The sequence below is a fragment of the Mandrillus leucophaeus genome, unplaced genomic scaffold, assembly GCF_000951045.1.
Source record: "Mandrillus leucophaeus isolate KB7577 unplaced genomic scaffold, Mleu.le_1.0 Scaffold1678, whole genome shotgun sequence".
In the NCBI taxonomy this organism is placed as follows: domain Eukaryota; kingdom Metazoa; phylum Chordata; class Mammalia; order Primates; family Cercopithecidae; genus Mandrillus; species Mandrillus leucophaeus.
In genome coordinates, this window is record NW_012101674.1 from 184506 (window position 1) to 200364 (window position 15859).

General features: G+C 42.2%; 1 protein-coding gene across 1 annotated transcript in view; it reads left to right on the forward strand.

Annotated features, from left to right (window-relative positions):
- Positions 1 to 2007: 2007 nt before the first annotated feature.
- The window catches only part of RGS7BP (regulator of G-protein signaling 7 binding protein), a 111211-nt gene continuing 97359 nt past the window's right edge, over positions 2008 to 15859 (forward strand). The window contains exons 1-2 of the mRNA XM_011976514.1: positions 2008 to 3139; positions 4074 to 4240. Coding sequence (XP_011831904.1) covers positions 2975 to 3139; positions 4074 to 4240 — 332 coding nt within the window. The 5' untranslated portion in view covers positions 2008 to 2974. The remainder of the gene's footprint in view (positions 3140 to 4073; positions 4241 to 15859) is intronic.

Sequence of the window (15859 nt, forward strand, 5' to 3'; positions counted from 1 at the left end):
GAAGGAAGGAAGGAAGGAAGGAAGGAAGGAAGGAAGGAAGGAAGGAAGGAAGGAAAAGAAGGGGAGGGGAGGGTAGGTAATTGAGACTGCAGGAAAGAGAAAGGGTCAGGGAGCTGACTAAGCATTAACCTGTTATCTTTTTATATTTGGGGAGATTCGGCCAGCAGAAGAGTCCTCTCAGTCTCTGGGCCATCTAAACACCTGGAGGATAGCAGCACACCAAGGTCTGGGCATAAGGGCTGATGCCTCCTTCCTCTGATTTTTGACAGGGAAAACTGACTCTCAAGCTTGTGTGAAGTTCTAGTCAGGCACAGTGGCTCACACCTGTAATCCCAGCGCTTTGGCAGGTGAAGGTGTGTGGATCACTTGAGCTCAGGAGTTCAAGACCAGCCTGGGCAACATGGCAAAACTCTGTCTTTACAAAATATTAGCTGGGTGTGGTGGCATGTGCCTGTAGTCTCAACTACCTGTGAGGCCAAAGTGGGAGGATCACCTGAGCCCAGGAATTTGAGGCTGCAGTGAGCTCTGATGGTGCCACTAAATTCCAACCTTGGTGATGGAGCGAGACCCTGACTCGGAAATAATAATAATAATAATAATAATGCAGCCAAATATCCACTCAGTTATCCACCTGTTAGGTTTTTCTTTTCCTTCCCACCCAATTACATGATATCTTTTCCAACAGCACTTCTCCAACTCTCTGACCCCAATTAGGTGGCCTACAATTCATTTCTGGCACTAACTACCCAGAGTTAACATCAGATTTACAGGTTTAACAGCTCAGTCCCACGAGACTGCCCTCATCTCAGAGGCCAGTCACAAGTATGGGATCCACAGGTTACCAACTCTTCTGTCCATGTTGGCTACAAATTTAGGCGTTCCTACAACCTCCTTCTCAGATTTGGTAATTCACTAGAATGACTCACAGTGCTCAGGAAAGAGCTTTACTTACTAAAGGATACAACTCAGGAGCAGCCAACTGGAAGAGAAACATAGAGCAAGGTATGGGAAAGAGACATGGAACTTCCATGCTCCTTCCTGGTGTACCACCCTTCCAGCACCTAGATATCTTCCACAACCCAGAAGCTCCCCAGACTCTTTTGTTGTTTAGGGGTTTTACAGAGGTTTCTTTGTGTAGGCATGATTGATTAAGTAATTGGCCATTGGTGATGAACTCAGTCACTAGCTCCTCTTCTTTCCCCTGAGATTGGGGGTGAGGTTGAAAGTTGCAAGCATCTAATTAAGGCTTCGTCTTTCTGGTGACAAGATGCCTTATAATAACTCAGGCGATTTCCAAGCATTTTAGGAATTCTGCACCAGGAACTGGGGACAAAGGCCAAATAACTCTCTTATTATAGTACCCCATTATGTTTACTTGTCTTGTTAAAAAAAATGTAGAGTCACCCTCCTTAGGATATTAAGCTTCCTGGCTATTTCTGGCTTTCTCTTTCTATGTACTCTCCATATCCCTTTAACAGACTGACCAGGAACTTCTGATCTGTTCTCATTAGGATTACTAATACATAACTAGCTTTCCTGTGGCAGACCCCTTTCTCTCTCTCTCCAAACAAATCATTCAAGAGAACAAGCATCCCTAGAGCCTTAGAGTTGAATGCCTACAACACTAGCTCTTCCTCCCAGAAGAACCTTAGGAAGATGCCAGTGGGAAGGGTGAACTTAAATGGCTGAGGGCCTCACCCCCACTCCTTTTCACACAGGCATCATCCCCACTTTTCTAGGCCACTTCTGTTGGCCTCTGGGTTACTGAGAAGAAGGTCATTTTGAGTGACCAGGGAGATCTCTTGGCTCTTATTTGTTCAAGTCTCTGGAAGGGAACTCTAGGAGCCAGGTCCTGAAACCGTGGCATGCAAGACTAAGAACTTTACTAGCTGAAATGGGATGGGGATGAGGCCCAGTCTGAGCGAATGCCTCTGTGCATTCTGCCTCACTGGCTCCTCCTTCCCCCTCCATGAACAAAGACAAAATAAAAACAAAACAACTCAGGGAAACAAAGCTTTCCTTTTAGGTTATCAAGAGGTCTTCCGTTTGGAGTAAAACCGCACCCCTTCCTGTGGCCCCAGTCTCAGTCTCAGATGGTGAGGGCCTCAAGCCCATACTGGCTTATTTCAAATCCATGTTTAGGTCCCAGCATGTGGCATGTGCTCCACTCTGATGACACTTTTCGTTTCTAATAATAGAGCAGATGAAGTAATATTGCAATTGATGTTCCCGGGGATTTGATTGGATAAGTGCATAAAGTGTGGAGGGGGAAGGGGGTTGCATGGACAGATCACATTAGTATTCCCGTCCTATCAATGTGCGGGCCCGTGAACAACGTCAGCCGGACCGATTCTCTGCGTCTGCCAGTCCCGCCACAGATTCATCTGGGATCTTCAAACAGACGAGCCCTTAGAGACGAGGGATCAAGGCAGCCGATTAGAACCAATTGCTTGCTTTGGGGACAGCCAGTCCTTCCAGGCCTGGCGACAGTGGAGGGAGGGGAAAGACAACCGAGTGCCGCTGCGGGAAGACACTGAAGCAAGAGCGACACCCCTTTCCGCCCCCCACCTTGCAGCGCAGGCTTTGAAAGCTGCTCCCCCACCTGAATGGAAACTCGGAACCGCCGGGCGGCGCGTTCCTTCTCGCCCAGCCTTGCAATCCATGCCGAGAGGAAGGCAGTGCGAGCCCGCGCCAGCGCCCAGCTCCCGGGACAGGGTCGGCAATGCTGCTGAGCAGAACTTGATCGCGCCCCTTCCTCGCTGCTAGTGGAAGCGATGCTGCACGGCACAGCCAGCGCTTCCTCGGCTCTCCTTCAAGCTGAAGGTTACCGACCCGTGCAGCCAGCCCCAGCACTGTGAGCTGCGCGCCTCAGGTCCAGGCTCCGGCTGCTCGGCGGCGGCGCCCAGGGCAACAACCGGGCCGCCCGCGCCGGGGCGCACTGCACCAGCGGCTTCGGCTTGGTGGATGTGTATGCATGAGTTCTGCACCGAATGGGCGCAAAAAGCGCCCCAGCCGGTCCACCCGCTCCTCGATCTTCCAGATCAGCAAGCCCCCGCTGCAGAGCGGAGATTGGGAGCGCAGGGGCAGCGGCTCCGAGAGCGCCCACAAAACCCAACGAGCCCTGGACGACTGCAAGATGGTGGGTGAAAACTGCGCCTCTTTTTTTTTTTAATTGAGAGGGGGTGGGGGGAGTCATGTATGTTAATCATTTGCCTGAGTGCCAGCCACTCCCCCACCCTCAGCGCCTCAATGCCGATCACGTGGCACATGCACTATTTTTAAATCTGCAGTCCCCCAAATTCAGGGTGACACCCCGGTCGTAATGGCCCTGCAGAGAGAAGTGTCACAGCAAGGGTCTTTTGGATCAGCGACTGTAGGTTGTGCCTCTACCCCCTCGAAGAATGGTGGATGCGAAAGACACAGTGAACTGGCTCGCTCACCGGGGAGGGAGACATGAGGAGGTGGGGATGCTGCTTTCTGGGGAGAGAGTAGCAAACAAACCCAAATACAGCGCACGGGGCACTATCGAGGGGTCGAAGGTTCCAGCGCAGAGGCTGTAGCTGGTCTTCCCGTCAGGCCGTCAGGCCGAGAGGTTCAGTGGCCCAGCAAGAGGTGAACGGTTTGCCTATTACACCCTACCTGTGGCCTCCCCCGCCCCTCCCGCCATGCAACTTAAAAGCCATGTCCTAGCAGTAGCAGAGGGGAGCGTCTATGTAGGAGTCCCCAGCATCATTCTCTGTTGGCCTGGGAGTGGTATGGTAGCCCTCCAAATATGCTTTCTTGCTCTTCAGAAACTGAGTCTGAAAGGGAGAGGGGAAGTAGGTCTGGAATTAGAGCTTCCATGGCCAGGCTTGCCTATGAAAATAAACACTTGCCTTGGACAAAGAGACTTGCCATTTTGGTGCTTCTGCTTTAAACCATTCCTAGGTTCTTTAGCTGGAGATCTGGGGAGCCGACTGAGGGGTCAGTGAAGGCCCCTGTTTATGTACTCCAAAATAGGAAACTTTCTGATGAGAAATGTTTGGTAAAACAAAACAAAACAAAACAAAACAAAAAACTCACTTCTTTTCCAGCTTGTCCAAGAGTTCAACACACAAGTGGCCCTGTACCGAGAGCTGGTCATTTCTATTGGGGATGTCTCGGTCAGCTGCCCCTCACTCCGGGCGGAAATGCACAAGACAAGAACCAAAGGCTGTGAAATGGCCCGTCAGGCACACCAAAAATTGGCTGCCATCTCAGGGTAGGAGACTCGGCATTATTTGGTAATTCTTATACATGATGCATGGATGCTGACAGAATTTTACGGTAGCCAAGGCCTCAGAGATGATCTCCACATATTTGAGATTTTAATCTTGAGATCGAAATTCTCTTAGAGAGCTATACACAAACTATAGGCCAAACCACAATTTGAAGGCTATGTCATTCTTGTATATATGTATATATATTTAGAAGATTTGGATCAAGTGATTTTTTTAAAACTTAATTTTCAATACTCTGGCCACATACTGGAATTTGGAGCATAAGATTTGGGGTGGATGGTTGGGCATCAAACTGAAGTTAAATCATCATGCCTCAAAATTATTTTGTCATCTGCTGCTGAACAAAAGGCCTGTGCTATAGAGAAAAATCTTTCCCAAATCCCAGATTTACTAAACTATTTATACCATGAGATAAATTCCTATGATACCGCCTAAAATAAAATCCCTAAAATAAGGTCTTAGATATAAATTACTCTTCACTGTGGTGATCTGAAGGGGTAAGTTTTAGCATAAGAACAGTTTTTAAAGATTGGAGACATTCACAATCTCAGTAAAACTAAGATGACTTTGTCCCCCAAATTTTTATTTATTTTCATCAGATTTATGGTTTTTCAAGCCTGTATTAGGAAATAATTCGGTATGTGAAAACTTCTGTCTTTGGATCTTACCTACTCCTTCTTTCATCTCTTAATATTGGGAAAAAAGTTAGCCACGGATTTTGTTAACAGTTTCTATTTTCAAGATAAGTACTTAGAGCAAGGAAACATAGGAACCCTTATACAAATGCATCGATACATTAAGTGTTTGGTTCAAACTGGATATAGCATTTATCTGTTTATCTATGTGAGTATATCTTTATCACAGCAGGAGTTCAAATTGGTCAGACTCACCTGATAATGTTACAAATTGATCACTTGTAGGAATTATATCTAATTTACTTATTTGAAAGAATCACTGTTTGCCATCTTTAATTCCAATAATATATATAGTGACTAATACTAGTTTATAAAGACTGGAAAGCCATATATTGCCTCTCTTAATAATTAGTTCACATTTGACCACAGGCATTTTATATCATGAAAAATGATATGCTGTACTCATCTCCTTGAAGAGAGGGATAAACAAAATATGCTATAACCCTATTTTATTTAGTAAAAATATTGAGAAGCCTTATCCTTTTCTGTTTTCACTCTTATACTATTCTTAACGAGAAGTAAATCTGGGTAATGGAAGGGAATTAAGTGGTTCGGGAGTTTGGGGAAGAAATGCAGCTGTGATAAGTCCCAGACAAGGAGAGAGAGAAAAAAAAAATCAGAAATGTGAAGGAGCACTGTTAAATTTAAAGGCACAGATAAACAATAATTCCAAAGGAAAAGCAGATTTAGGACAGGAAATTTTCTCTCAGGGCTAAGGAGTAGCAACTCTGTAAACTTTGTGTCCTAGATTACAGGATGGGATTGCATTTAGGATCCCTTTGAATTGGAACTCAAAATGAGAACATGTTCTAATCAGAGAAGGTGGGCTGGAGGAATGAACAAGGAGTCCGATTCAGTCTATTTTGCTACGCACACGAAATTCAGGGTTTTCTAAAGGTTCAGGAAAGAAAAGGTCCGAAACTATTGGCTAAAAGTTGAGTTTGGAGGATTTCAGATGGATTTTTTTTTCTTTCAGAGGTATTCTAGTTATGTTACCCCAGCTGGTCTTAAACTCCTGCGCTCAATCCTCCTGCCTTAGCCTCCAGAGTAGCTGGGACTACAAGAATGCACCATGGCACCTGGCATGAGGTGGATTTTATTTACTCTGGTGTTTTTAGCTCTTTGCTACTTGCTTGCATGTTATCTGAGTGTTGATGTTAATGGGCACAGTTTTATAAGAATTCATGGTAAAATAAGGTTCTTAGAGCCTTGCCAAAGGAAAACCAACTCCATAAAATGTTCTAGGATAGAATTTGACACATTTCCCCCCTTACAATAATAATTAAATGCAATTTGACGTTCGTTATAAAAAATGACAGCAATATAATTGAAGGAAATCCCTTTAGTTCCTCACCATCTGGGCTCCATTAATGAAGGATGTGATTCCCTTTGGCGGAATTCCGTTTCTGATATCACTTGTTATGTGGGTTCTTGTTTCAAGCTTGATGTGAAGGCTGGTAGGGAGGCTGTAGGAGTCACTTTAAAGTTTGAAGCAGGGATGAGAAAAGCAAAGGTTTTTGGTGAAATTTAGAGAGAAGAACTGGATTTCTTGAGCGCCCACTATTTGTCATCACAACCCAGCTATTCCCTTTCAGCTGAGGGAGGGATTATTATTCTTATTCTACAAATAGGTCTAGAGAGATTGAGGAACTTGCCCAAAGTTACACAGTTAAGAAGTGACACAGCTTTGATTCTGCCCCATGTTTGCATGCTTCTGATATTCATGCTTTTTCTTCTATATAATGCTGCCATTCAAAAAGGTGCTATGTATAAAGGATACACGATAAAATATAAATGAATCTTAAAAAGAGTATGCTAACTGAAAAAGCCAGTCACAAAATACCACATATCATGTGATTCCATTCATGTGAAATGCCCAGGAAAAGCAAATCTATAGAGACAGAAAGTAGATTAGTGGTTACCTAGAACTGGAGGCGAGAGCAGGTAGAGACTACAGATGTGCTCGAGGAATCTTTTCGGGATGATGGAAATGTTCCAGAATTGGACTATGGTGATGGTTGTACAATACTGTATATTTACTGAAAGTCATTGAATTGTAACTAATAACGAGTGAATTTTATGGCATACAAAGTATACCTCAATAATTGTTTTTTAGAAAGGTATTATCATCATCACCATCATTAACACTTGTTGTTTTTTTGGTCAACTTTATTATTTTCTACATATGTAGCTTTTAATGAAGGGGTATGAGCTATAGGGTGGAGGAAAAGTAACACTTGGCTCCCCACGCATTCCTCAAGACACCTGCCTCATGGCTATTGTTTAAGCACCAATGCTTTGCTCCGTGTAGGAATACAAGTGCGGGAAAGGCAGGACTTGAAGGAGTAAGTGAATTTATTCATTTTCTACCAACACAGACCCCCACTTCCTGGTCTGCCAGCTGGCTTTGGGGCCACAGGAGGTAGACAGAATTGAAGGTGAACAGGGTAAAAAGAAGATAAGGCAAGATAAAGAAGAAGAGGAAAAACAAGGAGTTAGCATTAAACAAGCCACTAATGCTATATACCTTTCATCCCTGACCAACTGAAACTCTCAAGGAATGGTGGAGCTCACAGCAGAAGAAAACTCAGACTACGTTTTTTCTAACTGGCCCTGTATAAGAAGGCCATCTTCACAAACACAATCAACACAGTTTCTCAAATTGTGTTTAGATCAGCAGAGTTCAGACACAGCCTTTTCTTTCAAAGGCATCAGATATCTGCATTCTTGACAGACCTAGCCAGGTGAATACAAAGTCTCCTCTGACTGTCTTGATTTACTAAAGTTATGATATCTTTACAACCCTGACCCTTTCCCAGACATTAAAGCTAAGAGGGGCCTTAAAGATCACTTGCAAGAATGGGCCTCAAACTTTTTAGCAGCAAATCCTGTCTTCAATCTAAATGTAGAAAGCCACATTTATAAAGACAGTCATAGTGACATTACTCTGCACTGCTTGGGGTGTGTGTGTGTGTCCATGTGCATATCAGGAGTAGGCCGGGTCCTGCCTTTTGGACTTCCTACCCAAAGTGACTTCTAGACACTTCATAGAATCCCTAGGGCTCCATGGCACTCTATATTTGAGAAGTCTAAGATTCAGAGGATTTAAGTGACTTTTGAGGCAACTTGACAAAGAATACGTGAAGACTTTGAAGTCAGGCAGACTTGGACTGAGTATCATCTTTTATGACCTTGATGGAATGCTTAACTCTCTGAGCCACAATTCCTTCATCTGTAAACTAGTGTCATGCCCGCTCGTGGGGTACTTGAGAGAGTTAACTGAGCTAGGTATGTGAAGCAGGGACCACATGTCCAGCCTGTCAATGGCACTGCCAGTCAGAGGCTGCTCTAAGACTGGGACCTGGATCTCCTGCTCCCTGGTCTAGTACCTGCTGCATCAACCACACCTGAGAATGAGGAGAGATGAGCATAGCATACAAGGGACAAGTGGCCCCAGGAGCCAACATCCTTCAGCACACCTCGGGAGTTACTGCTATGGCTGGGGCGCTGGTAGTCAGGATTCTCTTTGTGCTGCTGTACTTCTGCGGTGTCTGTGTTGGACTGAATCTTTCTCACACTGCTGCTTTTGATTAATGGTTCTCAAGAGAATCTAAATGTAGAAGGATTTACTCCAGATCTTAAGTTTAAGTATGACAATATGAGAGACAGTAGAGTGTGATGGGAAAGAGCACTGATTCTAAATCAGATTAGACAAGGCTTTACCACTTGCTAAGGACATGTGTGAATTTGTATGCAGATTGATTCACAGAGTGGTTAGTGGTAGTCTGGTACCATGGTTAAGTACATAGACTTTGGGGCCAGACGCGCAGTCTGGCTGTGCTGCTAGTCACACGTAGTATGAAGTCAGGCAAAGATATTGTCTCTCCCTCTCTGCTTCCGTTTCCTCAACAGCAAAATGCAGTTAATGAATAATGGGACCAGAGTATGTGGCATTGTGAGGATCAAGTAGTTAGGAGACTGCAAGTATATAGTAAATGCTATTAAGTGCAAGTTAGTGGTAATATAATAAGACATTTAAAATTTCAGATTGTAGAGATACATTTATATAAAAAGTGTTAATCCATCATATATTTTCCAAATGAATACTTTGGCTGGAATAAATCTTTGCTTACCTTGGTTTCTTATATTATATTCTGAGACATTTTCTAGGTTGAAGTTTCCCAGATGGCTATCAAAAAGCCTGTTCTGGGATACCATAACAATTATATGGAGATGCTAAGATTCAAAAGTAGTTAAGTTTAGAAATTTTTTATATAAATCAGCCTAGATTCTTCATATATCAAATAATATTTACAAAATCTTTTGGTCTAGTTCTGGTATAGGCTGTATGACATTGGACAAGTCTGTTAAATTCCCTGCATGCCAAAATGAGAGTGTTACATTGAATGACTTCTGAATCTCCTGGCTTCCTCATCTCATTATTCTATGTTAATTCATAGAGAATCACATGGACCTTGTTTACAGAACTGAGCTATGGAAAAATAAATATCATGCAAGAAGTTTGATGACTGAATTCCAGAAATAATTTGTTGAGATCCAAACATAGAACATTCACGAGAAGAATCTTAATTTCCTATTTCAGGTTTTTCCCTCCAGCAATGATTTTCCTGACCAACCAGACCTATGTTTCTCTCCTTTTCTCCTTCTCTTTCCTCATGTTCTTTCCTTCTCTTCCTTCTCCTCCTCCTGCCTTTTCTTGGGGGGTTGGGGTGGGCCGTTTTGGTTTTGATTTGCGTTTAATTTTTTTGCCATGATTTTTTCAGTCCCACTTATAGTTGGTTTCTTTTTCCTACCCTTGTTCTGTTTGTTAGGAAGTTAGGAGGTGAGAGAGTGAGATAAGGGAGAATAAAGTATTGTAGCTTAGCAATAGTCCTTTCAACACTGGCTGAGCCAGCAGCAATGATGTGTGGTGACAGAGTATGGAAGAAGAGCTTGGTGACCATGGAAGCAGTTCTCAGCCTTCTTTGATCCACACGGTGGAGGAGGCCTTATGTGGGCAGTGACAGCCTCTGCCGTTAGTAAAAGGGACCTGTGGTTGGCAGGCATGCCAGGCCACCCACTCTGTCTTTTCTTTTCTCTTCCTATTAAAGGTGTTTTGCTTTAAAATGTTTAGCTCTCACTGGTCAAATAGTGAAAGGCAAGTTTTGTCTATACCAAAAGAATATACTACCCATAAAGATAATGATGGAAGAACAATTCAGTATTAGTTTGCTAAGGCTGCCGTGACAAAGTACCACAAACGGAGTGGCTTAAATAAAAGAAATTTATTGTCTCACAGTTCTGGAGGCTGGAAGTCTAAGGTCAAGGTGTCAGCAGGGTTGGTTCCCTGTGAGGGCCATGAGGAAGGATCTGCTCCATGCTTCCCCGCTAGCTTCTGGTGGTTTGCTGACCATCTTTCACTTTATTCGGTTTGGTGAAGTATCTCTGCCTTTAGCTTCACATGGCCTTTTCCTCGTGTGTGCATCCATGTTCAAATTTCCCTTTTTTACAAGGACACCAGTCATATTGAATTAGGGGCCAATTCTACTCCAGTATGCCCTCATCCTAGCTTCATTATTTATACCTGCAATGACCCTATTTTCAAAAAAAAGGGTCACATTCTGAGGTACTAGGGGGTTAGGACTTCAATATATGAATTTGGTTGGGGGAAAGGGAGCATAATTTAACCCATGACAAATTTCCTTGACCTATCTGCAGCTAAATACACACTTTGGGTTGTTTTGCCCCAACTAGAGGTGGGATTTTGCCTGGGACTTTCTATATACTCTCTCTGTACTTTCATGCAAAGCCATCCCAGGACCCAATATTTAATCATCTGCAAGATCGTAACTCATATAAGGGTAGAGTTTGTGAACATAGAATAGAATGTTTTCTGTAAGAAATGGAGTTGTTCACAAAGATACTGAGTCTCTAATACAGTTAGAACTTTTAATCACATTATAAAGATAAACCAAAACCAGCTACAAGAGGCAATACTGGGGAGAGCTGATGAAGCAACTGACAATCCACACCCACACAGGGGGTATTCACTTTCCCTGGTGTGCATGAGAGAATTGAGCAGGTGGTGGCCCCTCAATGATGCTAATACTGTTGCTTAAGGACCATAAGCATACTCCGGAGCAAGTGACAAGGTTCTGACTCACACCAGATTAAAGAAGAGGGCTATTATTAGCAACTCAGCTAAATGTGATATGGCATCTAGACAAGTGTTCCCCCATTGCCTATTGAAGTTTAGCCGTTTTATGTTTTGAACAGATTTAATGACTTTCACCTTGTTAGAGTCTTCTTAATAGATGTTGCAATTAGAGAGAAAATTAAATCTAAAACTAACTTTGGAAAAATTCACTGTCACTTTATTATGTGTACTCTAAAGTGCAAGAGAGCAAGACTGTTTCACTCATCTTTGCACCCTGAGTGGTAAGCTCAGTGATGATATAGTTGTCTTCTCTATTCATTAAGTTTACTTGGTATTTTAAAATCTATTCTTAACAGAAGCCGGGTCTTGATACAGACTTTAGTAAGAATTGAGAGATTACATTCGTTTACATCTTATTACATTTAACTATTTTTTTATATAATTCTAAAACCAATATGTTGGTTTTTAAATAACAGAGGACTCGAAGAGCATACCTAAGAGCCATTTCTGAGGCGTAGGTGTTCATTATTATGACAAATCAGCGGGCATTGTGTATCTTAGAATTACTCATAGAGTAATTATATTTAATTTATGTTATTTGATAAAATATTACCGTAACATCTCTCTGCTTAGTGGACACTTTATATTGAATAGTTAATTAATCAGTTACCATTGAGATCATCTTTTTGAACTGTTGTTTAAAATTCTAGGCCCTGAGAGTTTAGCTGTGTCTTATCCCAAAAAGACACCTATAGAAAGCACAGCTCCAGAACAGTATTTAAACTGCCTGTTTATTTCCTTTGCTTTACAAAACATGACTTTAGAAAAGGTAAAACTTTATGAAAAACATTTAATTACTTGCCTATATGCGTACATACACACACACACAAAAACATATATATATACACACACATACACACATATACATATATAATACACACACACAGAGTAAACTTATTTGTGAGATTGATTGTGGTTAGGATAAAGTATCTGAGCCTTTAAATAGAACTAATTTAGCGAATAATAATAATTAGTATTATTATTTATTTTTAGAGATGGGGTCTCACTCTGTTGCCTAGGCTGATCTTGAACTCCCAGGCTCAAGCAATCCTTGTGCATCAGCCTCCTGAGTAGCTGGGACTACAGGCATGCACCATGAGACACAGCTAATTTTTTAAAAACTTATTACAGAGACTGGGGTCTTGCTATGTTGCCAAAGCTTGTCCTGAACTTCTGGCCTCAAGCAACACTCCCAGCTCAGCCTCCCAAACTGCCAGGATTATAAGTGTGACTCACCACTCTTGACCTAAATATATGTTTTCAACCTAATAGAAGACTCTAGATACAATCAGGTTAACAAAAGTCAAGTTAACATTTGCAGCTACAGATATATAGAAAACTGATAAACTACACCAATCTAAGTTTGAGCACAAGGGGAAATATATACTAACCCGGAAGAAGCCAAAGCCCTCATGTATTCTTCAGTTACTGAGAATATCTTGAAGTGCCCCCACCCTTATCCCATAAGGTACCAAGTCCTGTAGTGTTTTATCTTTTTCAGTGTCTATTGTGTGCCTTCTTTTTTTTTCCCCATTTCTGTGGCCACCTCTTAGTTCACAAATGTATCCCCTCTGGCCATCAGCTGTTGTAGTACCTCCCAATTGGTCCCCTTGAGTTCAATCTCTCACCTCTTCTCTTCAATTTATTCAGAAGATCCAGGCTAATCCTCCTCCTAAAATGCTCCTCTGATCTTGTCACTTCTTTGCTTTAAAACTTCTAAAGATTTCCTATTGCCTAAAGCAGTGTTTCTTCAAATTTGAAACTATATTTCCTGTATCAGAATCACGTGGGTGGGATGTCCTCAGACCTGAAGAACCGAAACCTCTGGGGAAGTAAGGATAGGAAATCCAAATTTTTAACAAGCACCACTGCATCTCGCAGGAGATTGTTGAACATGCAACATATGAGGCCTATCTGCCTAGAACAGCGATTCTCAACCTGGACTGCACATGGGAATCACCTGGGAAGCTTTAAAAATTTGCTCATGCTTTAGTGCCATCCCTAGAGTTTCTGATTTAATTGGTCTGGGACGCTGCCTGGGCATTGGGGTATTTTTAAAAGCTTCCCAAGTGTGCATCTGTATCAAAAAAGATTATACTTGGCTATATTTAACAGAAAATTCAAAGTAGCAATTACTAAAGACACCAGGGTTTATTCTTGCCCAGAAAAAAAAAAAAAAAAAAAAAAAAAAGTCCTAGGTTGGGCAATTGGGAACTGGTACAGTGGCTCCATGAAACCAGATGGTTCTGCGCCCATTCTTTGTTTATGGTTTCTGTCCTCAACCTTGCTTTATGAGGCAAGATGAGCACAGAAGTTCAGCCATCCATCCATGTTCCAGCATAGAAGGAGGAAGGAAAGAGGAAGGGCAAAAGGCCACCATGTCCAGATAGGTCAGCACTCCTTAGTCAGTTTCAAACAAAACTTCCAGAACGGTACCATATGGTCACACCTAATTGCAAGCAAGAATGGGGAATACAGTCTTTTTTCATTGCCACCTTAAATAAAAAGGATTTCATTACTAAGGAAAACGGAAAGAATGGGTATGGGGAAACAACTAACGACCTCTGTCACAGTACCCAACCTATATTCCTGGATGTTTTACCACTTCACTTCTAAACATTCCACTTCCTCAAACTGGTCTAGTTTTTACTCCTTAAGTGTGTGTAACAGAGTGACCCTATTCCATTCATCTACATATATAGTTTCTATATGTAAATCCGTACTCGTTAGCCAGTAAAAGAAAAACTTCACTCCCCTGCATGTCAAGGTCTTACCTGCACTCTCATTATAGTCTGCCATGCTCCTCACACTGAAAAGCAGAACAGGGGAAAGGGTCCGGAAAGGATTGAAAAAAAGATTTTGTGGCTTTTAAGTGAACTCATGGAAAAGATATGAAGTTTAGAAACCACTGGGAGGGCAGGAAGTTAGGTGAGTTGGCTTTGAAAGGACTTAAGTATAATTTTCACAAGACAGGATGTGAAATGGGGTAGAGCCTGCAAGGAGTATAGGTAGTGACACTCAAGAAATCAATTTTTAAAAAAATCTACATGAGATTGAGACCCTTTTAAAAAAATTTTTAAACCTCCGTAAATAAATCAAAGAAAAAAATGTCATCAAGGAGTTAAAATCTGATAAACTGTTATGAATAAAAGGTGGGAAGCAGCTAGAAAACTCAAGGAAGCAGGAAGGGTTTTCTGGAGATGGGGATAAACTACAAGATGATCTATGGTCAAGATCATAATGAGCTCATTAAGGGAAATTGGACTTGGAACTCATTATCCCATATAAACAATGTTATACATAGTACTTAGGTCATAAACAGTATTTAACCCATAATTTCCTAAATTACAACCGTTTTCATCATATATAACTGTATTTTCTATGGGAAAATAGATTCATGCCCAACTCCAGCAGTCATCTTTCTTTCAGGGAACCTATTCATAGTGCTTTTCTAGGTGCGGTAGATACAACAGCTTTGAACAAAATAAAGTCCTTGTATTTATGGTGTGTGTGGTGGTGGCGGCGGGGGTGGGGCTGGTGATTGAGAAGAAACAAACAAAAGAGAGCATTTCAGATAGTGATACATGCAGTGAGGAAAAGAAAACAAGATGATATTGTTAAGGAATGATATATGCAGTGTGGGTAGTTATCTTCTGATAGGTGGTCAAAAAGGCGCCTCTGAGAAGGTAACATTCGAACTGAATATCTGACATTGAGAAGGGACCAGTCCTACGATAATTGTAGAGAAAAGCATTTGAGGCAGCAGCCAACAGCAAGGTAAATGTCCTTGAAGACTGCATTATCAGTTTGGAATTATCTTCAGCTGCCAGTAACATAGGCCAGACATCAGTGACTTAAACATATAAAGGTGGCTTTTTCTCACATAATTAAATACCTAAAGGAGTAGGGATCGCCAACATTGGTTCATGATTGAAGAACATCATGACTGAGATTTCTGTAGTTCTCTGGGGCTTTTCCTCAAGGTCCCAAGATTGATGTTGCAGCCTCAGAAATTGTATCCATGTTCCAGGCAAGTAGAAAGGGCAGAGAGCACAGACATAAGCCGATTAAATGTGGCCCTTCTTAAAAGAGTTTCTCAGAAGCCTCACACAGCAACTTCCTGAATGTCCCAGCAGCCAGGGTGGTGTCATGTAATTTCCCTGACTGCAAGTTTCATGATCTGATTTGCATACATCTCTCTACATACCAGCTGTCTGCTGAGAACACAAATTTCCTAATCTATAAGCCAAAGTCATGCTTCCTGAGGCCTAGGGCAGGATCTCTAGCAAGACTGGGGAGACCGGAAGAGTATGGAGCTTGGATGTGAGGAGTGAGGAAAAGGGATGCTGGAGTGGGAGAAAGAAGTAAAGGTAGATCCATCAGAATTAACCTCTCCTTCCTGCTCATTTTCCTCTTAGTTCATTTGTTCCTTTCATTAAACACTGAACACGTATTATGGGCCAGACATTGTGAGAGCCTCCAGAAGCATAAAGATGAATCAACATGGCCCTTGCCCCTGAGGAGCTTATCACCCAGCCTCTGTATAGAGATAGACATTAAACAAATCATTGCAGAACAATGGAATCAACTCTGCAATAGAAGTAGGCAGAGGATACAGTAGAGGAAGAGTAATCAGCTCTGCCTGACTGGCTGTAGCCAGGGAAAACAACTTCATAAAGGGAATGATG